This window comes from Malurus melanocephalus, unplaced genomic scaffold (genome assembly GCF_030028575.1).
Source record: "Malurus melanocephalus ecotype Western Australia unplaced genomic scaffold, MMel_1.1 scaffold_519, whole genome shotgun sequence".
In the NCBI taxonomy this organism is placed as follows: Eukaryota; Metazoa; Chordata; class Aves; order Passeriformes; family Maluridae; genus Malurus; species Malurus melanocephalus.
The window spans coordinates 166,430-193,882 of record NW_026623751.1 but is presented as its reverse complement, the minus strand read 5'-3'; the positions used below and the strand labels follow the sequence as shown (position 1 = coordinate 193,882).

At 37.8% G+C, this 27,453-nt stretch overlaps 1 protein-coding gene across 1 annotated transcript in view; it reads left to right on the top strand.

The window, feature by feature from the left end:
* Positions 1-26,858, top strand: part of CACUL1 (CDK2 associated cullin domain 1) — a 41,924-nt gene extending 15,066 nt beyond the window's left edge. The window contains exons 4-9 of the mRNA XM_057381650.1: positions 4,608-4,703; positions 9,238-9,340; positions 19,415-19,504; positions 20,412-20,550; positions 23,387-23,430; positions 23,886-26,858. Coding sequence (XP_057237633.1) covers positions 4,608-4,703; positions 9,238-9,340; positions 19,415-19,504; positions 20,412-20,550; positions 23,387-23,430; positions 23,886-23,926 — 513 coding nt within the window. The 3' untranslated portion in view covers positions 23,927-26,858. The remainder of the gene's footprint in view (positions 1-4,607; positions 4,704-9,237; positions 9,341-19,414; positions 19,505-20,411; positions 20,551-23,386; positions 23,431-23,885) is intronic.
* The last annotated feature ends 595 nt before the right edge of the window (positions 26,859-27,453 follow it).

Sequence of the window (27,453 nt, the reverse complement as noted above, 5' to 3'; positions counted from 1 at the left end):
AAGGCCAGGTTATTTGCWCTACTCCTGCTGGGAGGCCAGTCCTTATTACACTGTTTGTATGGGCATTGTCTGACTTGGTAGCTAAATATGGTGAGCCTACTTCAAAAGTCAGGCTCATCTCTACTAGTATTAAACTAACACTACTGCTAAACAGAGTTTTGATGATCTTTAGATACAATATCTTTTTGTTTTAGGAGCATGTAGAATGGRAATGAAACATGGCCCACACCTGCTAATCTGCTGTGAGACAGTTACGTGAGAAAATGTTATGAGGCTTTGGAGCTTTGAACAGGTTTGAGTGCAGGCTTGACTAGGAAGACACAGCCTTTGAATCAGTTGTGCCTTGGTTTGATGTCTGTTTTTTTGTAAAAAGTTTTAATAATACCCATGTCTTGTGAGGTAGATCTGAGCATCACACACATTGCAAGGCAAGGTAAACAAATTATATTTTCTTGAGAAAGAACAAAGACTGCTTTAGAAGATTCAGACCACTTGCATGAATAACAGGTTAATTTGTGTAGTCATAGCCATTCTTCCTTTTTACTTGCCAGGCGTGGGAGAGATGCTGCAGCATATGTGCTGGCATTTTGGCAGTGAGCATATTCCCAGGAAAATGGAATTGCCCATTCACCATAGGAATGTAAACTCTACTAAACATWTTGCTGATTGTGCCAGATGACTCTTCATAAACAGATTAACTTTGTGTTCCTCAAGCACAGAACTGTTGTCTCTCTTTMTTTCTTGTGAGCCATTTCCAAGTTATCTTGAGCCAGCAGCTGCCTTCTGATTTCATATGTTCAATTTAAGAATGCTATTGAGACTGGTTTTCAAGCTGAAAAAACCCACATCTTTTTCACAAATATAGTTTCTTGCCCACAGATGCATTGAAATGCTAGATACYCTTCCCTTAGCTGAAATCTAATAATTTAATATGCAGGATCTCCAGTTACTTGTTCTGTTTGACTATGTCTTGTATGTCATCCTTTCTCAAATGTATTTTCTTGTGACTTCTCATTTCTCTTAGTGCTGGTTTGTCCACTGATGTGTAGGGAAATTATGTCTTCAACATCAGCCTTTAAACAGCAGCCSCATAGTATTTTATTCTAAGAAGCAGTTGACTCACAAAGAAGCTGAAGATGTTAAGCAAATGCAGCTGCATCACAGTTTGAGAAATCCAGCCAAACATTCAATATTCCTGTGGATAGACACACAGTTAACTTGGTGCTGGAAAACTGTTCATAACCCTACGAGTGGTAGATGAAAGCAAATATATGAGTGGGTTTAAACTGCCTGCCTGCATGTATAGAGTACCTTTAAAAAAATCCCAAACAATCAAAAAACCCAACAAACATATAAAAACGCTCCCAAAAGCCTCAATTGATAATTTCATAGGATTCAGGATGAGGAGTGAAGGAACAACAGATCCTCTTCTTTCCTGGAAAACCTTAGGCTAGGAGTGTGTATTCTGTATTTTTGAACAGCTTCTGTAATGCATCCCTCAGGTAAGATAGGAGTGGRTTTAAAGACTTAATAGTTGCTGGGGTGTTGTAAGAATTAAATGTCATGCTTAAATCTGCCCCTCCCCTTGTAATTTGAGCAGCTGAATGTATATGTTCTGTTTTTCTGGACTAGGACCAGGAGTGAAAAGTGTCAGCCTAAGCAGTTTCATTTTTTTTTTCTCGTAATAGGTATAGCTGAATACATATAGATTTTAAATTCAAGTTGTGCTCTAATCCTGGCCACTTAATATAAAAAATCTTAGCAACTTCTGTTTACTCTTGAATTTGATGCTATGTGCTGCTTTTTAGTTTAGACAGTTCAAGTAGTTTATATAAAGCTAGTCCTGCTCCAGTTACTGTCCTATAAATACAAATGAAGAGATGTGGAGAAAGAGCCTATGCTCARGCAAATAATTGATTTCAGTCTGGCRGTTTGGAGCAGCCCTACAGTGGCACTGTGATGAGCAGAAAACAGATGGTTCTGTTTTCCCCACACAGATTACAGTAATTCATAGATGAGCTGTGAAAATACTATTATTGATTTCTCTTTGGCTTGATTATTTTGGTAGTTTACAAGCCAAGCTTTACTGAGGAGAGTTTGATTGTCAAGCTTGCTTTGTTGTTTATTTTTTGTTGTCCATCGCTGTTAATGTCTTGGTTGTTGAAGCTTGACATGAAATGCCAGCAGGAGAACAAAACTGAGAAGTGACATTTCATGCTGATAAAGCAGACACCWTAATTTCTGCATTGCAGAGGTTAAAACCAAGGCCTGATATTTGCTTGACACAAGTGAGTGCTTCCTCTGAAGCTGTCAGGATCTCTTTTAGCTTTCTTAGTCTTTATCTGGAGCAGTTGTTTTCCACTGGGTTGCAAGGCATGGTGGTGGTTGACAGCTCCCAGGTATCCTTCTGTTAAAGGATTCCTGGGGTCATTCTCAGGAGACAGCTGGGTGAGCAGATGCTGTGCCCTCATAAACAGCMTTCCCTTACCGTGGCACAGGCTTTGGGAGCTGAGCTAGCAGAGTTTTCATCTGCAGTGGAGAAAAAAGATACCAGTCCTTAATGTCCCTTGTCAAGAGTGTGGCAGACTGGCTGGATGCATTGCCTGAGATTAAATCTGCACTGCCCAGACAGCTTCTGTCTGTGTTTTTTTTTCTTGTTGGCTTTATTGTTGTTTTGTTTTTTTTAATGAACATGGCAATCTATCAGTGAGAGAAGAGTGGTGCCCTGTGTCAGGCTATGGTCTCCTTTTGTCTGACATGTCCTTTCAAGYAAAATTTTCCTTTTTCTTTAATCTTAGAAGCTGTATACAAATCAGTGAGTATAACCATATTTAAAGTTGAGGTTGAAAAGGAGTGAAGCAGGAATACATAATGCTTAGAAATGCAGATTTCATTGCATGTTATTTGCAACAAATTATATATGTAACTACATATGAAAGGGAATCCTTGGAGCTTATAGCCACTTTTATACGTTGTTGGYATTTTGAACTAAAATTTGTTTGGCCACCCCTGAGAAGTGCATTTGCAATAAGATTAAAACCTTGTGATCAAAATGAGGAATAACCATATATAGCCTTTGGCAAYTGCATATGGAGTAACACTCTTTCTTCCTTTGCCAGTTTTGCTTTCCCTTCTGAACTGTCTGCTCTGTTTTGGTGTTTGCTGTGAAAATTAYCCACGTGTTCATTAAGCATATTAAGAAGGGAGGCAAAAATAAGCTATTTTAAAGTGGAAAAAAAGTTCATAAATTTAGAATGCTTAAAAGAGCAAAATACCAACATAAATTTAAACTGTTCTACTTGGGCCCCTGGTGAATGTCTGCAAAGGCTGAAAATGTTTGTGAAGATATCTTTAAGTTCTGATATAGTGGTCGAGGTGCAGCTAAGCCTTTGAGTGTTTCTCATCTCTGTTACAGATGCTTTGACTTTAGGAAAATCTTCAAACTTGTTTTCTTGTAAGGTGTCAGTTACTGCTGTAATCTCCATCCTCTTTTGGCTTGGTGAGGGCAAAACATTTGCAAGGGAAGAGAAGTTTTGCTTTGCATTTAGCAATAAGCACTTTGCCCTTGGGTTTGTGTGTGTGGAGATGTGAGCAGCAGGAACTCAGGCAGCTGCTCAGCCCCTCTGGGAAGACCAGAGCAGGGTTGGACCAGAGGCAGAGCTGTGTATGAGGGAGGGTTGAGATGAGAAGTGGATAGTGGAGGAACACATTACTGTAGCTCCTCTTCCTTCTGTGGGTGTCTCAGTGCTCTTCAGAATGCCTCCAAATGGATATTCKAACAGAAGCAGTGGTTAGTGCTGTCCATTTTTCTGGCTCTCTTCTCAATTTAACTTCACTTGCTGCTGAACAGTGAAGTTATCCCCTTATCCTTATCCCCTTCTTTGGGAAACAGTGTATTGTACCCAGAATATAGCACATTCAAGTTTTACATAGCAAAGTTTAGACTGGGACTCCAGGGATTTGCCATGTGTTGAGCATGCCTGGAGGTTTCCACAGGCCTGACCTGGAGTGTGGGACCCGGATGCAGAATATTCTGAAGATGTTGCTTCTGCAAGGTCCCTCCATTTCAACCCACTGAGCCTTAGGTGACCCAGCAGTAACTTAGGAAGGTTTTCTGTGGAGGACAGTGTTCCCTGGAGCTGCAGGATGTGCCACTCASCAGCTCAGCTGCAAAGCAGCAGCTCAGTGCCACCCTGCTCTCATAGACTAAAGTGTAGGGGGGTGGGAGCACAGTGTACAGCACTTGTGTGTGTGCAGATTTGATTATGGATTCTAGGCGTGACAGCTGGTGCTTTCAAAACAAATAAGTGTTTTGATTTGCATATGCTAAATGTCAGTTTGTTACAGGCTCACTGTATTTCTTACTGAATGAACTTKGTGCTGGGCATTGACCTACTGTCCTTGGCAAAAACTACTTACTGAAGGAAGATTGGTTTTGCTGGAGAGACTTAGAACAGAAACTCTGGAATGATGTGTGGCTTGCTTTGTGTGGACTTGGTGTATCAAATCCTTTGTAGTTGTTTGAGTTTGCTGTGAAAGYGTAGTCCATGYTGTTCCAGATTTTTCTCTTGTTCARATTACAACCTGACTTTTACGGTTTCTTGCAGGCCAGCCCTCCAGATCTCTATATTGAAAGATTTAACATAGCTCTTGGACAGTATATGGGAGCATTGCAGAGCATTGTGCCTCTTTTCATATATATGGTAAGTTTTAGAAATTTCTTTTCAAATAAATATGTCCATACACAAGATGTTAACTGAAAGTGAAAAGAATAAAATGCAGCTATTATGGTTTCTGACATGTAAAACTTACAATTCATGCCTAGTTTTGCTACTGCCTAACAGTACTGATCAGGTGTATGGGGACAAGAAGGGGAAACCATGCTTTTTAAATGTGGAGTTTTGGAGTTGGTTTCCATGATAATACTTCTTTTCTGGAAGTGGGGAGAATGGTTTTGATTTTAATGGGGAAAAAAGCCATCTCAAATAGTTCATTATTAATATTTTTTTTTAACAGAGATGATTTATTGGCTTGTTAAATTTTGGCTTCTTAGTTGGGTCAGGTTGGGGAGATGATTAATCTTTTCTTTCAAGTAGTACAGATTCAGAAAAGMCAGGAAGAAATGTATTTTGCACATGTCTTTGTTATTTGATAAAGCAATTCGATTGTTGGATGGATGAAGAAAAAAACATTCATAGCACTGTCAGGCATAGTTGGAGTCATTCAGAAACCARTAATTTGCATCCTTTTTTTCAAAGTACCAGAACTTTTATTGCTTTTTTTTGGTGGTAATGAATAACTTGAGCTTGAAATTTGTTCTTCTTCCAGAAACTATCCTTGTGTTGGTATCACTCAAAAATAAAAAAAAAAAAGAAATATTTGTTGGAAAATAAACTTAAAAAAATATTTAAACTGATTTACATTAAATAAACCTCCAACTCTGAAGTTTTTCTCATTGGTAGTTTCACAGAATTTGGGAAGCAGTGTCCTTTAGAAGGCTCTCCTGCATTTCAGTGACTTTAGGTAACTGGCTACAGTATTTTGACACTTGTTACCATACACTTGGTTGTATTAAAAGAGGAATTTGCCTTTCTTGAGCTTGATGTCTTCTAATCTGCCCTTTTATCTGGTTCTCCTACCTGTTGATTCCTCTTGCTGCCAGAAGCGTTGCTGACTTGGCTCAGCTGCATAGCTGGTTTGTAAGGCTAAAACCAAATTAGCTCTCACACTTTTTCACTGAAATAATTTATTCAGCAGTGTTGTGCATGGTGTGGGAAATATCTCTAGAGAAGTCAGGATGAAAACTGTTTGTCTCTTAGTTTTTTCTTGTGTATTTGGACGTACTTTTATGTACAGGTACTCGTGCAGTCTTACATGGTAGTATCTAACCAAGTTTTCTCTCATACAGCAGCAACAGTCGCCTCTGTTTGGTCCAAAAATACAATTGAAAAACTGCAAGAGGTGAAAGTCCAATTACAGTACAAGTGACAGCTCTGCAGTTACTTTAGTAGATACTTTTCAAAGAATTTTGAAGTGGACCAAGTTGTTAAACTTTGCCTTTATGTCAGAGGTGACAGGGCTTTCCTTTTCAGTGGTTGCTTTAATCAGGAGTTCCCAAGGCCATAAAGTTCCTCTTAAGGACTTTGTTCCGAAAGAATAGTTATATTGCTGCCTAGGTAAACTTCTAATATGCATTTAATTTTTCAAAAAATCTATGRAGCTGAGGAAAAATGAAAGCTTTTATGCAGAACTGGAATATGGCATAGTATTTTGTCTWGGGCTTCGTCCTGTGTGTCTTGATAGCAGCAGCAGCACTTTTCTATCCTGATATGAACCAAACCATGTTTTTTGTGTGGTAGTGTAGGGAAGGTGATTTCTAACCCTTTGTGTATGTGGTGACCAGGGTGTGTTTCCAAGCTTACCTGAAGGGGTAGCTGAGAGGGCTGACCTTGCAACTGAAGGAGTTTTGCGACTGGGAGCACTTTGTTTTTTCCACATGGTGATGGATTTTTTCAGTCTTAGGATGCTTGTAGCACATCTGTCAGAAAAGCATGATACCAAGAGACCGTCAGAGATTCTGTGAATTTAGGCTCCCTCGAAAGTTCTGATGTAACTAATGGTAAAGCAAATTAAACTGGAAGTCAGCTTAATACACAGTGCCTTATTATTATGGGAAAACTATTTTGTAAGTAATTTTAAGTAAGGTTATTCTGGGTGCTTACAGATTGTACCTATCACAGTATGCTGCACATGTCAGTGAAAGAATATTTCTCTTGAATAAAGATTAAAATTCAGATTATATAATTTTCTTATAGAATCTCAGATTTTTATTTTACTTAGCTATAGCTGAAAATCTTTTATCGTTATATGAGCCTAACATTTGTGAACATTGTAGTTTAGGGTAGTTAAWTTTTTTTTCATTGCCTCAAAAATATTGTTATCCCTACTGGGTGATATTGCACTTTGTTGCTTATCAGCTAGAGGGCATTTAGTGTGTGTCTGTACACACAAATACATGTGAGTACAGATATATTGATGAGGTGATAAGCACTCATATATACTGTTTTGTCTTCTTTCAAATACTTATTGATCTCCTCTTGATAATATTAACTGAGTTTTATCTTYTAAGATTTGCCAGATTGCTTTATGATTTGGTGTTTTGAATTATGGTTTGCATCATACCTGACTTTCTCAGTTACTCTTGTCTGCTTACCTTTTACCTGTCAATTAGACCTTTATGTGTCTTGAGACATTTTTTTTTTTGAGAAATACTGGTATAGCTTAGATACTGACATATTATACAGAAAACCTTCCTGATTTACCTCTAACAAGGATGGAGAAGGTGACAGCTCTTCTGCTCTCCCATTTCAGCACTGTGGATTGGAAATTAGGTACTTAAGTTAGGTGCTTTTTCACTGTCTATTTAAGTTCATGCAAGAGTAACATCTTTTTGGAAAGGTTTTTCCAAGTGAGCAAATGTGAAGAATATTTTACATTTTTCTGTGTTTAGGTACTGTCTTGAAACTGCTGGSTTGTGGGAGCTTTTTTGCTTTCTAGTAATGAAATTACTAGAACTAAAAGTTTAGGCTTTCCAGCCCTTGAACAAAATGAAGCATCAYAGTTTGCACATCTTGTGCAAAATGGTTTAGGAAAATGGTCTGGTCAAAGGCTGTAGTGTGGTGTGTAGCTTAACACTACCTAGAAATGTATCTTTAGTAGCTGTGGATTTCTGTTGCAGTGTCACTTCACCATTGATAAAACCATTCCAAATAAGTTAATTTGTTTCTAATTAGACAGGTACATTTGTTTCTAATTAGACAGGTAACTTTTGCAGAGCCTTATCCTCAGTCTCTGTTCCCAGGCCCAGATGAGGGGGAAACTACTGAGTCATAGTCCTTGATAAAACCTTTAGGGAAACCTTTGGGGAGGGAAACACCAGCAGCAAGTTTACTGAATTAAAAAAAAATATTTTTAAGGCTGTTGTCCATCACTGCAACAAACATAAACTGGAAGAGGGTCATGTATTCAGCCCTCAGATTGCCTTTGTTCTACCAGTTTCAATCTTTATTAAGGGTAAATAACTGCTGGTGGATGTTTGCCTCAAAAGTGGAACTGGCTTCTGCCTGGGCTGATTGTTATGGTGTGTTTGTAATGTTGGTAATGGCCTAGAGAATGGGTTTCACATAAGAACATAAAGATTGCTCTGTGTTCTGAGAGTTTGTTCCAGTTTTRTTAAATGCTTTAGTGAATAGGAGAAAAACTTGAATTAAAGTGTGGAAAAATCTTTGTCCATTAAGATATCCCTTCCTCTAGTAAATCTCTCAGATAAGTGTTCCTGTTGGTTATTTTTGAGTTGATTTTCCATTACATTATCTGTTTAATTCTTTTGCAGAATTTGTCCAAATTASTTAATTCAGCTGTTCTACTTCCAAGTTAGCATTTTAATGATAKGAGATTTATCCTGAAGCAGTTACWTTYCCCCYAGCATTTAAAACACCTCYATGAATAAAACACAGWCAAGAAATCTTGCTATTAATTGYAAGCTGGAARTGGAGCATTGATACCAAATAGTASTTTAAGTATAGAGGCCCTCAAGGAMCTMATGAATAGAATTTCCTTTGAATTTCCCTGAAAGAGTTCAATTCATTATTAATGCTGAATGGGTCAAGGTAATGGAATCCTAAAAAATTTATTGTAGTTCAGTTTTATAGATTTGTAGATATCGTTTATTTCTAAAGCTGATTCATTCAGAGTAGCTGTCCTCTGAGATTGTCAGTGAACCACAGAAGTGGATAGTTGTGCTGATGATTTCTTGTTGTAACCTATCTGTTTTAATGGCTTAATCAATTTTAGTCATTGGAAAAATATTTTCTTTTGTTACAAGCATGATGTCCAGCTGTGTTTTGRTGTTAAGTGAATTTATATAATTTATGAAAGTTCTAAAATTAAGTGWTTTGTATACAAGCTTTCCAGTCTGGATCAATATGGAGATATAGCTCTAGGTACCAAAAACAAAATAAATATGCATGGCTGTATGTAAGTGGGTTTGTCACCAATGTTTATTTGCTGTCCAGGAATGTTCTATTTCGTTTAAGTGCAGTCACCAAGGAAACACTTTAAAGGTGAAATATTCTACAGCTTTAATATTCTGAACTGTTTTTATTCAGGGAGAAAAACCAAGTTTACTTATTTGCTATTATGAGAAATAAACTTGAAAAATTCTGTCTTATTTTCCAGAATAAATTTTACATAGAAACCAAGCTTAACAGAGACTTAAAAGATGACCTTATAAAGCTGTTTACGGAACATGTTGCAGAAAAGCACATTTACAACCTAATGCGTAAGTAAAACTGTTGAATTTTTCTTATAATGGAAATCTGGAAAGCCACACTGCTTTCAGATGCTCTGAAAATCCRCAGCAAATGGGGAGAAAATGCCAAATATTAGTGAACTTYAATACAAATTCCTTTGAGGCATGAGGAAATGTGGCACACACAACTTACTGTTTTCAGAAATCTGACTTTGTGTGAAGTAACGGTATGCTTGAGATCTGGGGGAACCAATATTTATTTTATGACTTGTGATCATGGCATAATGAATGTTTTATTGTACTCTTGGTTATCCTATTACTTTTTAATTTTGTTATCAAAATATGGACAGGTGTCATTAAGAACGTGGTGTGGTCACACCTGTGATACCTATGGGGTTATTGTCATGATGTGCTCGARTTCTGCTGGAGCTGATGAACTGCAGAATGCTGACAACAGTTTCTCTCTTAAGTTAATGGGTTAATGCAAATATAATGTGCTTCAAGTGATACCCACAGGAGCACTTAACGGGAAGTGTGACTCCTGTGGTGAACCGCAGGGTTTGTGTGAAACCTGTCATCTCAGTGTGGGAGCACAAGGACCTTGCTGCTGGCCTGCTTTGCCCCTCAGAAGGGCAGCTAGCAAAGCATTAGAGCAGTTGGAGTGGAGTTTATTGCTCTTTTTTTCTTTAYTTGGGCAGCAATGCATTGCTCTCTCCAGCCAGTGGGTCAGAGAAAGGAGCTCTGTTGTTTCAGGCTCACTGAGAGGTGACATCCTGGGCTGGGGTGACTGCAAGGTGACTACAGTGTCAGGGAGCCTGGAACCCTACAGGGGTGGGAGATCATCAGCTCTGATGAAATCTTGTTCTTGCCATCTGGAAAAGTGTCAGCAAGAGCAGATCACATCACCTTGGAAAAATYAGAACAATGAGGAATGCTCAGTCATGGGCCACATGTTTTATTTTGTGTAATTCAAAGAGAATTACTGGTATCAYGAAACCTGGTAGGATGATTGCTGCAACAAGATCATGGAAAATTTGGCTGATATTGCCTTAAGATGAAATGTTTACATTTTCAGGCCAATGGCAAAGCAATGGTGTAGCACTGAATAAACCTGCGACATAAGTGATGTCAGATGTGTGTTGCTAAGTAATTAACTTTCTGCACTGATAATAGCAGAATCAAATATAATTGCAGATGAACTGTTGAAAGGAAAGGACCCGTGGTGTTGTGTGTGTGTGTGTGGAATCAGAAATACTTTTTCCCAGCTCTGTTAATTGCAGAAGTCAAATGAAAAGGAAAAAAAAAGAAAAATAAAAGTAAGCTTTCTGTGTTGCTGTATATGGAGTTTCTTGTTTAATGAGCAGCTTCTTTGGGTTCATTTCAGTGTGACCATCAGTTTATTAAAGCTAAGTTATTTGGRTTTTATCTCCCTCCTAAGTAAGATGATAAATACTGACAGGCATGAACTCTTAACTGTGATCTGATTTAATTAAATCTTGGATAASAGGATCTATAAATTGAGTTAATGTATGCCTAAATAAAATTTTAAACTTGCTAGCAGRTTCCTGGGAAATAATTGAAGATACATAGCACATGATGTAGTACTGCAGAGGTGCTTAAAAACTTCTAGTACTGTATTTTTTTCTGCCTTTCTCAGCTGTTCTTTCTAGCTTGCTGAAATTCAAACCAAAATAGATGAGTAGTTCCTTCCTTTTTAGTAGTGTAAGGGCTCTATGAAAATAGAATGCAAGTCAGTTTGTTATTTACTTTGCTTCCCAATGTCAGTGTGTGGTGCTGTTTTGCTGATATTTGATACAGATTTTGTTCAGCAAAAAAATGTTTCTGTATAGTGAAGGAAAAAAAAGTACAGCTATGAATGGGGATGCTTTTGAAATTAAAGTCAGGGAAGCTGTGATGTGTATGGARAAATGGAGTCCTGGGGCTGTTTTTGAGAGATGCTGCAACTGCCACTTCAGTGAGAGGCATGCCTTCCCTGTAATTGAAAAAAACCCTACCAAATTACAAAGTTGGTTTAACCTATTTGTAATCTAGACTTGGAGGGTCAGAGTAACATCTGTTCTCCCTCCTGAAATTGTTGCTATGTTTTTTTTTTTTTGTACAAAGTGAGTTTTGTGTATAGTGTCTTGTCATTCTCTCAGAGCTCGGAAGCTGTTTCTATTTGAAGCTGTGTTCAGGAAGGATTGTAAGTACATTTCAGGTTCATTTGATTTTTGAAAAAGTTCCTGCTCCACTTCAGRAAGATGGGGGGAAGAAGCCAGAAGAGCAGTGCAACCCAGACCTGTTCTTAGCATTTGATCTCACTCAGACTCCCCCAAGCTGAGTCCCCTTGTCCCTGTGCTGGGTGGTGGAAGGCAGGAAGGTGCCAGATCAATGCCTGCTACARTGGTCTCTGTGGTGGGAGCACCTCTCTGAGCAGTTGTTTGCAAAAATTAGAGTGATTAAGGTATGAATTCATTGTTTTCAGAGGAAATATCACCTAAGTAGACATGGACAAATTTTTCCTGCACCATTGAATGCCAGTTTGGTTCCATTTGGGGTTTGATAGATGATTCTTTTTTTTTTTTAAGCACTCCACTATCAGGAGCTCTTCTCATCAGTTTAAGTAAATGCGTATTAAAAACCCACAAACACTTTTACACTCACATTTATCAAGTTACTWCTCCTCAAATTAAAGTGGGCACATTTGAAGTAAGTGAATATAACCTGMTTATTTTCCTTACAAAGCCAAAGCTGGCTCTTGCTGATAAGACTGCTGTATTCRATGGCTTGGGAGAAGTTGCTGTGTGTAGAACTGCTTAACTGAATATAACAAGCAAAGATACAGCATCTTATTTACAGAAAACTTCAGAAATGAGGGCAGGAGTGAAAAGATGCAGATAATATCCCCCTGTCACTAGGAGAGGGGTGTCTTTGTTCCTGCTACAGTCCTACATGAGGTGACTYGTAAGCAGAAAAACTCAGAAATAGGTTTATTTTCTCTTTATGCAGCCACTGTCTCTTCTGATAATACTGCACTGTAATCTCCGTGTCCTAGAAACATCYTGCCTGTTTATTCTTGTCTTGAAAAATGGCAATTACTTTGTGAAAGTGARTAACAGCTCCTGAAACTACTTCTAATACTTGCAGTGGGTAAAAATTCAATGGTGGAGAGTATATGCAAGTAACTCACTCTTCTCTTTTTTGGATATTGGCAGCTTAGTGCCCAAACCAGGCTCTCTTTTGAATCTAACAATAGAGGAAAAGCTATTAACATAACAGCATACTGTTGTGTCTCCTTGGTGGAGAGATCACTTGGGTTTAAATTACAAGAGGTTTCAATTATTCCTGTTCTCTTCCTGAAAACTAAAGAAAGGAMGGTGAGTGGTAGGCTGGAATCCTGTTCTGGGAGGTTGATGAGATTCCCAGCATCTCATATTGAGAAAAAAGCAACAGAAACTTAAGCTGGTCATGGAGGTGAAAACTGTGTTACGGGACAATCTGAGTAGAATATTCTACTAATTCTTTGCTTACAACAGTGTTTTTGGGGGAAGTAGGATGTATCAGATTGATACACTTCAAATAAGCCTTAGCACATCTCTGTAGTACTTCAGCCATTTATATCTGTCTGTGTAAGGGCTTTTCTTYCCTTACATGTCAATGTTTTGAGTTCAGGAAGGGATTTTACTCTTGCAAGAGCAATGTACTGGTACAGATCATTCAGTACAAGCTGCTTCTTCCAAAAAAAATTCTGCCTGTACTTTTGTACAGCAGTTACTCAACTGGGAAGTCAGGTGAACTCTGTCAGAGGGAAAATAGCTTTGTGCAGCACTTATGATTTTGTTCCTGTTGCCTGGGGTAATTACAGAATTAGCCACTGAAACCTGAGCACACAGAGTGGTTAGTGTGTGTGGATTCTAAAGGCATGTAGGCTGTTGTTGAATGTAGTTCTTCATGTCAGTGCTTGTGTGAGTTCAGAGCTTAACACAGTATAAAAATATATCACATATTTTGCCAAAGTAKAAGTTTTTCTGATGGTTTTCCAAGAAAAAGTTATTTGAAAAAAGTCAGGAGGAGGGTGACCACTGGCAGCCTACTTCAGTATGTTTGGAGTYTCTGGTGAGTTACAGAGGAAGTATTTTCTCTGAAGATTTTTACATATGATAGCTTTGTTTCTTCCTAGCCAGGTCACTTGGATTCAGATGACGGGAAGAGATCTTGTTGCTCTGTTTTCTTTATTTTTTTGTTGGAGGTGTATTAAAGTTCAATAGAAGGGCTGTTTATGTTGGAAAGGGTTTTTCTTTTTATATGAAAACAGGAAAGATATTTCCACTGCATTGCTGCTCTCTAAAAAGTGCCAGAAAAGTTTACTCAAACACTGGAAAAGGTTGCAAACAGCTCTCTGACAATGAGGTTGTCCAGCTGTCCTTCTTGATTTAGCAGGGAGAAATTTAATGCAAAATTATAGAGAATGAATTAGTTTATAGCTGTTGGAGGTTGATGACTGTAGCAGGGAGTGTGTTGGCTGTGTGGGGCTGTGTTTCTGTGCTGTTTGTTGCTCTGTGGGCCCTCAGCCCTGTGTGAACTCCCAAATCCTGTTGATGTCAGCTGATCAAGGGATCCTCCTCATCCCTTTGGCTGTGTGCTGCTGTGACATAATGCCTTTCCTTAATAATATCCAGCTTTTGTTTGTGAATACAGAACTCTGTTTGAGAGGAGCAATGCAAAGGCTGAGAGAATGACTGTGATTGATGCCAAGTTCATGGCCTGACTATACAGCTACAACAGCAAGCACAGGGTTTGTTTTGATGTGTCCTGCGTTTTTTTTTATTCTCTCCTCATGCCTTTGGCAGACATAGACAAGAGAAAGATTGATTGAATTGACATTTACCCTGCTTGAGGTGATGTATCTTCCTCCCCCTCAATTTTGACATCTGTGTCAGTCTGCATCTGAGAAGCAACCTGTTACTGCCTTGATGCACAAACTGCAGAGAAAATGCCCTGACAAGGGGAGAAAACACTCTCRTGGTTTTTCAGCTTCTTGCAGGGAGCATTGCCTCCAGCCTTTCTGTATACTGCTGACRTTGAAGAAATTGTTCTTTGGGCTTCTCATTTCCATGTCACATCTAATGACTGCGTTTCATAAGGAAAATGATCTTGTTCTTGGATGTCTGTCCTGAGTTGGTTTTGACAAAACACCTGGAGCATCATTACAGGTTTGGTGCAGCAGAACCACAGGCTTTTATCTGGAAGGTTTGGGCTCTGAGAGAAGAACTGAAGGTTTCATTGCTACTTTTGTATTCAGAAGTGGGGTGGTATAAAGGGAGCAGAGTATGAAGCACCTCTGTGCCGGTGTGGAGGACCCAGTGCTGACCTTTCCCTGCTTTTTGGAGAGTTTTGTTTCCCACTTGCTAATGTCTGCTCCTTTGGACAAAGTGCCAGGGAGTAGCAGTTGGAGCACATCTGGTTTAATCTTRCCCAAAAGGAATTCAAGTAATATGCTCCAAGGCAGCTCTGTCATACCAAGCAAGAAGCAGCAAAGTAGGGATAATCAGTGAATTTGCTTCAAAATCACATTTCTAATCTGAACTAAAACTTTAATGTAGAAACTGCCCTCAAGCATTTGAAATCATTATTCTTTCTTCTTTGGGAYGCAGAGTGACTACTCTGATGACAGAAGCAATGTGTTTTAAAAATGTCTTTTTTGATTACTGAGGCCCTTTCCTTCTGTAATGTATTGAATGTTACTCAGCCCCTAGACACTGCTTTGCTTTTTCCTAAAACTTTAGAATTAGTATGAGAAAAAAATCTGCACAACTCGCCCACATTCATAAACTATATTTCTTGCTTTTTAAGCTTAAGAAGATACAGGGGAAAAAAAGTAGTTAAAAAAAATGTTAAAAATGCAGAATTACTGGCCTGTGGGGTGACTGTCCTTAGAATCAGCCCACATGTCARGTTAGGTGAAATGAAATTAGAAGATTCCTTCCAAAATGAAATGAGATTTCCTTCCTCAGTGCCTTAAAAATGGAGAGAGGTAGCAGAGGACCAGGAGAAAATACCGATTAATTCCAGTATGTTTGTGCCAGACTAAAATGGGGTGATTTCTGTTAGAATTCCTCGGAAGAAAAAGCTCATGTATCCTTTTCCCCAGCTATAGAGCTGTTYAGGTTCCAGCTTCTGACAGTAAATTATTTGAGGGGCAAGAGAGTTCTGTAGCATTAAAGGCTATTTTTTGAGAAATATGGAAGGGATGCCTTCCCAAGTTCTTCATTAAAAAGAATTTTAAAGGAATTTCTAGCATCTACAGGATTGTGAATTTGTTGAGTGTTTGATTTCTAGCTTATTTTATGTYGGCAAATAGTCTAATAATTTCAAATTCCATTTCTAACCTTATAAACAATATTTATATTGTTCATATTATAACACTATGGGATGCTGCTATTGCAGGAAAGACAACCATTCCTTCCAAACTCTTGTCACGTTAATGTCACCGTTTTCTTAGAGCCCAGCAGGTACTTCTACACTCTYCAGAGCTGTTAATCTTTTATACCCTCTGTGCCCTGCAGATCTGGTGGAATAATCAATAATGACACGCTAACAGTTAAGGGTSCTATCACTAATATTGAAGTAGCAGTTGTAATTTCACAGCTAAGGACTGAGTAATTGTGTTGTAACAATATTGGAAAGCAGTCTGGGTTATTACCAAGTATTGTAGAATACATTCAAATTCTTTAAATAACAATCTGCATGCAAATTTTGTCTCTGAACTAAACCTTTCATCAAAGAACTCTAGGCCATTAAAAAAAGTTGCAGCTACATTTCGTATTTTCCTTGTTTCATGTTGATTAAGGTGCAGTACCTCAAATTAAATTGGAAAATACAGACTCAAGCAATGACCACCATGGTTAATCTGGCTCCTTGGCAAAGAAATAGGAGTAATGTTCCAATTTCAATAAGGCCTCATAAAATTATAAATGTGAAAATACTGCCTTATTTTCCAATTATACAAGTCCAAAAGCRTATATCTCTACATTTATAGCTTTGTTTCTCATATTTATTCTTTTTACAGCGCTGAATATTTTCCATGTGATTAAGACTCAGAATCTTTATTTTGCAGTATTTTTATTAGATGCTTAATAAAGCTTTTGGTCTATGTAATGAATATTTTATAAGTAATCTGTGGCTTTAATAAATACCTAGTGGCAAATGCATAGTAACAAAGAACAACTTTTTATGTCTTTTTTTTTCTGATCTACATTTTAATTCATTGCAAACTTACAAAGAATTTAAGTTAGTAAAAATTTATTTTTTGTTCTGTTTAAAGGAAAATAAAATCCCAGTATCATGAGCAGTTTGATGTAATTGCAAATGGGAGGGTTAAGACAAAGAGAAAGTCAGTGGGGCACTACAGACTTGACTCCATAGGATCTGCAGATCCTCCCAAGGGGCAGAAAWGCTGTGCACTTATGTAAGGGCTCAATTCCTTGGAAGTATTAAAGTTGTTACTCTGCATGATAATGTACACATTGCATACATAGAGGAATTAAGTCCTAAAAAGCATTTTGTACAGCAGTATAAAAATCTCCAGCATCTTTTGTTTACATTAAGCAATGGGTTCTGCTGCTGTTGAAGGCTGGAGAGCAATGACTGACTATAGCCTTGGTGTGGAAGCTGTTGGAATTGCTTTTAGTAGGAATGTGGTTTCTAATTTTTTTAGAGTGCATTGTTGGATAGTTACATATTTGAACGCATCTGCCTAGGTTATTCTTGTGTATGATTTGTTAAAATAGCTTACTTTGAAGTTCTGTTAGATTACTAGAAAGGGAGGGAAAAAACCCTTTGTTGTATCAACATACAAAAGTTTCACTATTCTGCCAGAAGAGTTACGTCTTTGCTAAGTAAAATAAATCTGTTTTCAAAGGAATGCTCAAGGATGGGAAAAGRTTTTTAGARSWGCTAAATCCKAGTTTTTGCAAGTSAATCTTGAGTTGTGAACRTGTGAATTTGAACTTGTTAAGATATCATCTGCTAYTCCTGGAATTACTGGGGTCCTGRATCTTGCCAAAGTGCCCCACTGTAATTAGGAAGCAGTTTAAATGTTCATCATGAGTTCTCCAGTGCTGCTGTGCAGTAACAAGGTAGCTTGGTTACTGCAGAGGATCTGAAGTGTTGCAGGTTCATACTCCAATAYGGTTCATCCACTGTTCCTCAAAAATCCTTGAGGCCTTTTTGGGTACTGTGTCTTTTCTCAGTTCAACAATTTTTCRAAGCATTATGTATCTTTCTGCAATTAATGCATCATGGGAACCCACACTTCTCTTCTGTGATTCTGCCAGGTGTTGTTTTCAAGACTATTTACAGGTTAATTAAGTTGTTTGCATGTTAGTTACTTACTCTGCAGGATGTGATATTAATTCATGAACATTGTGGAGGTGGTCAGATGGTATCATGGTGTTGTTACCACTCATTCAGCTGAGGTTGTTTTATTMTGCCTCTCCCTCCTCTCTCTTTGTAAATGCTGCAGGTGCAGTTCAGGAAGTAGGTAGAAGGACGCTGTGTTGTAGGCTCTCATTAATTGTTCTAATAAAGCGAGATCCAAAGCCTTAGTCTTTGTTAGTATTTTTTAAGATTGTAAAATAACAATAGAGGTAACATTTCAGCATGTCTGACATAGCTGTTTCTATTCCTTGAGTCTAAGTGACACTCTCAAGAAGTAATACAGTTTTGAATGAATGTCTAAGCTTGTTTAATTGAAAAAATGAAGATGAATTTGTGTGCAAAGAAGTGTTACATCTTGGCACCTCTATTTACCTGTTTGTCTTTAAACCTKCATTGAGATCTTTTGGTTCTATCATAAGAGAGGAATCTTGTTTGTTCTTATGGAAATCATCCTGCAAACACAAATCCTATAGCAATTTTTAAGGGATAGATGTCCAGCTTTTGGAAAAGCTGGATTAGTTGATACTGTATGGTTTATTAAGCAGTATATTCTTTGATTTTCTTTATTGAATATTGGGAAATGCATGTCATTACTTTGTTATATTGTTGMATATAATGCTGTCATGCTTGTATTTATTGGCTATAAATCAGGAGTGAGTGATCTAAATCTGCATTGTAGCAGGTGATGTGTGTGTTTGCAGAAAGCAAGATAAGAAATGTTAATTTCTGAAGCTGCAGTAAAGTGATGAAAATGTTTTTGTTTTAAATATTTTTACATATTTTAGGAACATAATTTAATGTCTACATATGAAGAACAAATTCACAGTTCTTTGAATACTTTGCAAATCTATTGTTGAAGCTTATGCTGAAGTAGCCAAAATCTAATTAAAGATATAAACATTTGTATATGCACACACATTGTTTGGATTGTACATTATGGTCTCATTATAAAGCACTATGCCCATTTTAATTCTATGATTTCCAACTTTCTTGGCTGCCAAGAGGCTGTTTGAAAAATCCTTAGGAAGGGGGCTGTCAATATGTCATTACAGARCAAATCACAGGCTCTCACACCCTCAAGGCTTCAGCTAAAATGAGCAAGCACTTTTAAGATGGCTCTTTGTAAAAAATTCATCTATGACAGTCAAATATAACAACTGTGATTACTTGAAGGTTACAAAAAGTACTTTATTTTAATTTCCCTATGACATGAGCTGTTTAAACAGTTTCAGAAAGTGAAGAAAAACATGCTATTGAAGGTTTTTCTTTCTATTCAAGTACTGTAGTGGCAGATGCTGAAGCCAGAACTGGAGATGCTCTGAAGCTTAAAAAGCAGAGTCTCTCCAATGTAAGCCCAAGAGATGTGTCCTTTACACAGAATTGTAAGAGTAATTTCTCTGTGTGTTGGGTACAAAAAGGTGCTCAGCTGCTTGGTAGAGAAATGAAAATSAAGAGGCAGCAGTTGGTTTACACCTTCTTAATTTCTTTCTCTTTTGTGTRTGTGTTTCTGTAATTTGGGTGTAGGTACAAAGCTCATACAAATACAAATAAGGCTAAAAGCCTGTGTATTACCACATAAACAGTAAATGTGCTGTTGTCAGATTTTTCTTCAAGAAGAAGGTGCAATTATATTGTGTTTAAAAGAACAACTTTTCTTTATTTCAGCTTTACTTTTGGAAGCTCAGTCAACACCCTTTCAAATAACTCCTTCAACCATGGCAAATATTGTGAAAGGCCTGTATACACTACGACCAGGTAAAAAGGAAAAGTGTTTGTACTGATCTCTTATTTCTCTTCAGGTTGAAAGTGCCTTACAGCTGTCAGGTTTCAAATGTTGCCAGAAAATACTCTAATTCTAGCTCAGTACTGGGACCAGTCCTATTTAAAATATAAAATATATAAAATTTTCATCCTTTGCTTAGTCCTAAAGCCTTGAAGCAACTTMAAGGTAAATTGTCTTACTCCTGTAMRACAATGTTCAGTGCAGTGARATTAAATCACATTTCTGTCCTGAAGCTGAACTAGTACAGATTAGAATTACATTATGAATTTTAAAAATATGTTGTAAGCTTTGGAAGATCAGTGAGAGAAACACGTGAATTCCATTGAAATGGGGATGGAGTAGCAGGGTTGTGTTATGGTACTACTGTGCTTTTTAGAGGTAAGGCTCAGGGAAGAGAGAGGTATATTTTATGGATAAGTTTCCTGGAGTAAAATGTACACTAATTTTCTAATTGTCCAAGTGATTTTGCTGATTATCAGCTGCCTGTCCTTTAGAGTGTCCAGAGACTCAGCAAGGTCCTATGGGATGAAGGAAGAACTGAGTTTCAATCTGAGAATGAAGTTGAGAAARTAATTCTTTTAGCTACATTGAACACCTGATTTTAAGTCTTTTTTATTTGTTCTGCTTTAAGGCATAATTTGTGTGGGTTTGGGTGATGGTTTGGTTTTTTTGGGTTTTGTTTTTTGTTTGTTTGGTTGGTTTTTTTGTTGCTTTTTGTTCTTTTTTAAATTCAAGATTCTAATAATTAGAATAATTAAAATATCATTTTAATATAATGATATAAGTCAAATATCAAATAAAGTCACATTTGTCAAACAGCAGAATTTTCACAAAATACCTCTTCAATGTATTTTGTTATTGCTTTCTCTCTTCTTACAGAATGGGTACAGATGGCACCAGCTTTATTTTCTAAATTCATCCCAAATATTCTACCCCCTGCTGTGGAATCTGAGCTTCAGGAATATGCTGCTCAAGACCAGAAACTTCAAAGAGACCTTATTCAGAATGGATTTACAAGGTAAAAATTTTTAATCTTCTGTAGTGATTGTGCAGRACAGTGCTGAAATGGTAAAAATGGATACACCTAAAAATATTGAAGAAATAATTGAAGAAAGTAAAGAATCCTCAGTAAAGAACCCCTTAGTAAAGAACCCTCACAGTATCTGAAATATGGCCTTATTATCCACATCTTTTTAGCACTAACAGCCCTGCAGATGGTACCAAAACTGTAGATGRTTGGAAGGCTTGAAACATTTTGATCAGATTGCTTGCAGTTCATGCATTCCTGTGTTCTGGTTGTGGTTCTACTGCATGATCATGCTCCTGTTCAGCYTCAACCTTTACTTTGGCTGTTTTCTATAAACTCTCTTTTATTTGTGGTGCTTCTGAAAATGTCAGTTTTCTCCTTTCAGAGTTATTTATACACTCAAGGGGTTTATTTTAAATAGGCATTTCCCATCTGCGTATTGAATTGGGAAGGGGGAAAAGGGAGAAGACCAAACAGTAAAAGACACAGCAGAAAATGCTCGTCCTGTAAATTGTTCCCACTGGGCAGTGCCTGTTGGTCTGTTTTCTTCTATTTATGCACCCAGACAAAGGCACAGCACTTCCACCACAGCAGAGAATCATTTCTGCAGTAGTGTGACAGTCTGAGATCAGGCTGGGGAATCCTCATGCTCTGTTCCCAACAGGTTCATTTCTTCATAAAGAGGAAATGTCTTCACCTTTCCTGTTACATGTGCAATGCTGAGGGTCTGGGCCTCTAGTTTGAACACTCACTAGATGTGTGGGTGTGTTTAGTGTTGCGTGTATTTCTGAATTTCAGACCCTATGGTTTTCCTCAGATGTCATCTCTTCTCTTCAAAGCTTGGTAAATTACCAAATTTCAAAGCTCTACTGTTGACCCAAATGCAAATGATGTGGTTCAGATTCTTTCCTTGTAAGTGTATCTSTTGAGGAAAATAATTTTTTGAGAGATAAGCATGAAAATAAAACCATAAGACCCTGGGCTGRGCAAAGCAGTGCATTTGGCCCAAGAATCAGAGGCTTTGAAACTGAGTAGGCATATGATGCTGACAAAAGAATATAATGTACAGAACAAAACAAAAAGGGGAACAATTYGGTGGTGTCAAACTTTCAATCTTACTAATTCTGTAGGTGGCTGATAATAGTTCTGCTTACAAGTGCATTTCAGCAGTTTCACACTGCTTAGAGAACYAAACATGACATTTCAAGTTGTAGCACTCTCTATCCACAAGACCAACTGGTTTGAAAAATGTTTTTCTTTAGTTTCTTGAAAATGAGAGACTTGGCTTTGAACTTCTTTGGTTCTATAAGGAGAGACTGTATGAAAGGCTGGGAAGGGTAGTAAGGGGCACTGACTATTGCAGAGGYTAAGTGCCTATGTGGTRCTTGTTGGAGACTCTGTGGGAGCYTCAGAATAGATTTTASCAACTYCTTTTTTAGTTRCTTTTAGAAAAGTARTTMTCTGRCACTGAACTAAAGCAAATCTAGAGGGAACAGCTTCTGTCCTGTGTGACAGTCAGGAGCAAAGGGGAGATTAGAGCCTGAGAGTCATCCAAACAAGGACTAAGTAAAGGTTTCTGTGTCACATTATTTGTAGTCTTAAGTTCTAAACCCTTCCTTTGTCTTTCTGCAGTGTGAGATTTTCTGGSTATTGGACATGTGGAGAGTTGTGTCGTGCCCTGTAGGTTTAAAAAATTGGCCCACCCTACCTCATGCTTTCATGCAATTGCTGTTTCTATGTAGCTTGCTTTCAATTTATGAAATAAAAATGCGAGCTAAAACTTGCAGAGGAATATCTCCATCAATGGCAGGTAGTTTCTGATGAATGTGTTTGGCACAGTGTTCTTTACATATTTTTTATCAGTGAGTCAGTGCAGTCTGCTCAATATGGAGCTTGTATTAAGTGTCAGAGTCGAGTATTCACTAAAGGCACACGGGTAAAAGCARACTGAAGTACAGGGAATGTATTTGCTGCATGGCATTTTCCAGTGTATTTGAAATGCATTTTGCCTTGAAATGAATTTGAGGATGTAATGTGCTTCTTCCTATTATAAGCATAGTTGTTTATGACTTTCAGAATTGTTCTGAGGTTATATTCCTATACACATAGATGTATAAAAAGGTTGTTTTTCTCTTTTATCAAACAGCATGCCAAGTCTGTTCTCTTCTGAGTTAGTATGAAATGTCATCTGTTCTCCCTTAATTGTGCCAAAAGATGGTCATGTCTTTGCTGCATTTTCAGCAATAACTGGGAGGAGCACAGCACAGTGAGGTGTATTCAGCAGCAGTAATGGCATGTCAACCTCTAGATGAAGAAGTCAGCTTACCAACACCATTAAGTGCTAATTTGCTTAAAGAACAAATGTTGTCATCTCAGAGTTGCTTAGAGTCTGTAAGATTCAGGATTCAGAAGCATCTTTTCAGACTGACAGATGCAGARTTTTTTCACATAGTTCCATAAAGTTTGGTTGAGGAGTTCAAAATGAGGAAAAYAATTTCATGCATGATTTAAGTTCCAGCTGTGTATGMRCATTTCTTTTCATCTTCATTTTATRAAAAATTACCCTAYGAGATCAAGCCTATTGTCTGTAGCAAAAGGATGAACTAATTAAATCTATGAAATACAGATTATGCTTTCAGTAAATTGAGATTCCTGCAGTAGTAGTATTGTTACTACGTTTACATTTTGTTTCTAAATCTGTAGAAGCTGATGATTGTGCTGAGGTGTTTCACTGTTGTTTTGAAGATCACGGAATGGTTGGGGTCTGTAGGAACCTTTAGATGTCTGAACATCTTTTATTGAGATATTTCTGTGCCTTCCCCCACAGAGGTGACCAGTCACGCAAGAGAGCTGGAGAAGAATTAACTTACAGTAAGTATGGATCCAGCCCTGCCCTCCAGGCTGCTCCAGCCCCTGGCAGTTTGGGCATACAGGTCCTGGTGGACTTTAGGGTTCTCAGGGGCTGCATCTCCACATGTAGCAGCTGTCTGCAATGGAATCTTTACCTTGCCTAAAAGAATACAAACTGCTTGGGTGTGGAGCCATTGGGGAGCAGTGTCTCTTCTGGTACTGTTGGTAACTTCTGCTCTTTCCACCAAGTTTCCTCATGTGTTTGCTTTATTCCCTCCCATAAAATGCCATACAGTTTCATGATGAGCTCTTATTACAGGCTGAAATGAATGAGYGGGCATTAATGTGGTGTAGCAGCTTCTRTTTACACTGTTAATGTTTTGCAGACACTGCTGTGTTTTGGGGGAGGGGTGGCAAGGGACATCATGGGGAAGTTTAATATGAGGGAATTTCTTGAACTTTTTCTGTAATTTCAGATGGCTCCTCAGCTTGTGCAAGCTCCAGGGGATACAGATAGTGAATATACTGGATCAGCTTCTATTCCTAGCCAGGACACTGGAGGAGCACAGGTGGCATCTGGAGCCTCCTTTGGCAACTGCTGATACTCAAGCTCTGACACGAACTATGACTCAAAGAAGAATTTTGAACTTTCTTCTTTATCTATTAAAATGTCAGTTGCTGCTACAGTTGGGATGACTTTGAAAGACAYGATTCCTTGGTCTGGCCTATCAAAAAGTTCTTGTTCTGTGACCTTTGTGAGGAATGCACCTTGAAAAACAATCCTTTCAAAGTGGAAATGGGCAGCCAAAATCAGCAGCTTCCAAAAGCGTTAGAATGGAAGAATCCTTTTTGCACTCTTTTCTTAATATTAAGGACATTCTTAAAACTAGTTAACACGTCAGTGTATTAGATTTTAAACTTCAAGTTATTTTCTGGAGCTTCTACTTAAATAATAAGAATAAAGTTTCATTATTTTGCAGTATTTGTTTGTTAGTTTAAAAACTGTCACCTTTTAAGAGTTGGTCCCATATAAATGTATCTTCTGTCAGGGAGTTTTGAATTCCAGATTTTTCTTTTATCATTTTTTTTGTTACTTGGTATCTTGAAATCTGTTTTCCTATGTGTTTGTACTCTGTGCCTTCAGCTTGTGCACTTTGCGACTTTATAGACCATATTTTGTTACTGCAAAATGTGTTCTTGATGAAAAACTTGATGTGAACAAACATGCTGCAAAGTTGCACTTTTCTCTTGCATTGATGGGAAGTGAATATAAGGAGGAAGGAAGAAAAGTTGAACCTATCACCATCACTAATAGTGACTTGGAAGTTTGTCCCCATTTATTTTTCACATTTTATAGTGTTTAATGCAGGGACCAACTCTTGTAGAATCCCCCTCATTGGCCTCAGGAGTTGGACTGGATGATCCTTGTCCCTTCCAACTCAGACTATTCTGTGATTCTGTGATTCCATAATTGCAATAGGTGGAGATAAGAATTCCAGACTGAACAAAATACCAAGATGTGGTTTATGTTGAGCTCTTTAGAWACATTGTGGGCAAAGCTCTCCAGTCTGGTAGGTCTGCAAAATCAATCTCCATCAGCACAAGATTTGCACTGGGCTGAACAACGGTACCTGTCCAACATCACTTTGTGGCTCCTGTGCCATTTCCCCTGGTGGGGGGATGCTATGGGGCTGTGACAGTGGATGTAGTCAGAATCAGGGATTTGAGGTGTGGTGGAAAGTGCAGGTGCCCATCTGCCTCCTGCCTCCAGTCTTGTGTACTGGAAGCTGAACCCAATTCTGGGGGATCTGGGGCTAGGGGCTAAGTCTGCTCATKGTGATGTGGGTTTTAATCAGCACTATGGCTCATGCAGCTCTTTCATGAGGGGAGAAACATACTTGAAAAAGCAGTTTGATTACAGGGTTTGGGTTTTTTTTGTTACTATGGATTTATTTTTTATCACCTTTAGTTATGAAGAGAAATAGGTTGGTAATATAAAAAAAATCTTTCCRAAGTGAAATAAAAGTTTCTTCAGTTTTATCTGGCACAACTCTTATGCCTGTTTTTAAAAAAAAAACCAACACAAAGTACCAACACAATTCCTTTTATGCTTGTATGGGTTCATTAAAAAATGCAAGAAAAAAAGAAAAAAAATAGATGCGGCAGGGACAAAGTTTCWTTTTGTTTTGTATCCAGGCTTTATGTCAGTGAATTTAATTCCATCAGTGTCTCATCAGCCACTTTGGCAATGTGGTTTGGTTGAAAGGTGGGAGAGGAAGAATGAGTATGACATTGCTGGGATATTGACAGATTCAGAAATGATTACCTATATATTTCTTTGCATATTTGCAAAGCMTGTTGAATTTTGAGGAAGTGTTTCTTTTAAAAACCAAATGCYTCCATGCTTTATATTCAATGAAAATTATACCAGCAGTCTGAACTCATCCCCAGTAGTGTAAGCCAAGCCACCCTGAGTAGGGATTTTCAAGTGTTGAGTGTCTGCTTCAACTTTGGTACCAGCTACTTTAGTTGGAGCAGAATTAGATAAATCAGGAGGTTTGARAATTTTGTTCAAGTGTGCTGTGGAGAAGTTAATGAAGGCTAATAAGGAACAAAAATAGTTTGCCAGCTTCCAGGTTTTTAAAGTTTTGGCTTTAAAMAAAAATAAAACCTCTGATAGTGTCCTTAGCTTTAAAAATCACTGTCTGCTGAAATGGCAATATTCTTGAGTTAAGAATAGATGCATTAACCTAATTTGGTTAAAGTTTGTTTACAACTTCAYTACTATCCTAGTTCACACAATACAGTAACCAAGCTCTGTCATCTTTATCAGGTGATCACAGTTTTTYTCTGTTCTTAAAGTGGTTTTACTGGTTCAGGTTTGTAAATAACACGTAGTGCTTTTGCTTCATGTCTGAGGCAAGAGTTTAACATTTCTCTTCCACTGCATTATGTTTGGGACACAAACTTCTGGAGTGACAATTCCATCGAAAGGTAAAGCATTCCTGTCAGTGTGGTCCACTGTGTGCACTGAGYAGGGCTTGAATGCTTCTGGTCCTGTGTAGCATTGTCACTACTGGCCCCCGTGCCTGAGAAATCTCTTTGTTAAGCACTGTATTATGTTGTAAATTTGGCATTACAATTCCTGTATGTTTTGGCATTATTTACATAATGCTGAAATGTTGTTTATCTGTTGAAGACATTGTCATTGTGACTGAGCATGGAACAGAATACAGGCTACTATACTAATTTTTTTTTTTTTTTCTGTAAACTTGCATTTTACTTACAGTCAAACTAACTCATCCAACTTGAGCATTGGTACTRTAAAGCCACAATTACCAACAGCATGATCCTAACTTCAGTATTTAATTTAACCAAATAACTTGTGGTGAATCTGTTGCATCTGTAGCTTACTCTGTTAAGATTAAGCAGTAAAGTTGGTTATACAATGGGTGTCCTCTTTATGTTGCACTGGTTCTATAGCCAAGCTTGCTATATTAAAAATATTTTTAGATTAATTTCATTTCTTTATTTGAGAAGTTGAAATATTTAAATTGAGCATGCTGACTGATGGTTGGCATTTGTTGATGCATGGTTAAGATGGTACAAATGATGGGGTGGGGGTTCTTACCAGATAAGTACCCAACTCTTCTTCAGCTGCATCTCCTTCCTGCAGTTRTTGGGGAAATGTTTACAGATTAATGTGTTGAGGAAAAAGGTTTTGACTCCTGTCATTTGATAGAAATATGATCAGCCAGATTCATCCCTTTTAATTTTTCCCTGACATGGTAATTTACTTTCTAAAACTTAAGAAAACCAAACAAAACTCCCAAGAACTACAAAGGGCATGTTTTGAGTGACTGAAAAATATTTTTTGTGTACACTGTGACAACCATAGTGAAAGGACTATTCTGTAGAGCTATGGAATAAAAAACAACCACTTGAATTTGACTCCTGTCATCAACCCAGCTCCAGCAGAGAGAAAACAAAGAATTTTGGTTTTGGGGTTGTTTTTTCGTGTGACATGCACAGGGTATCCAGGGA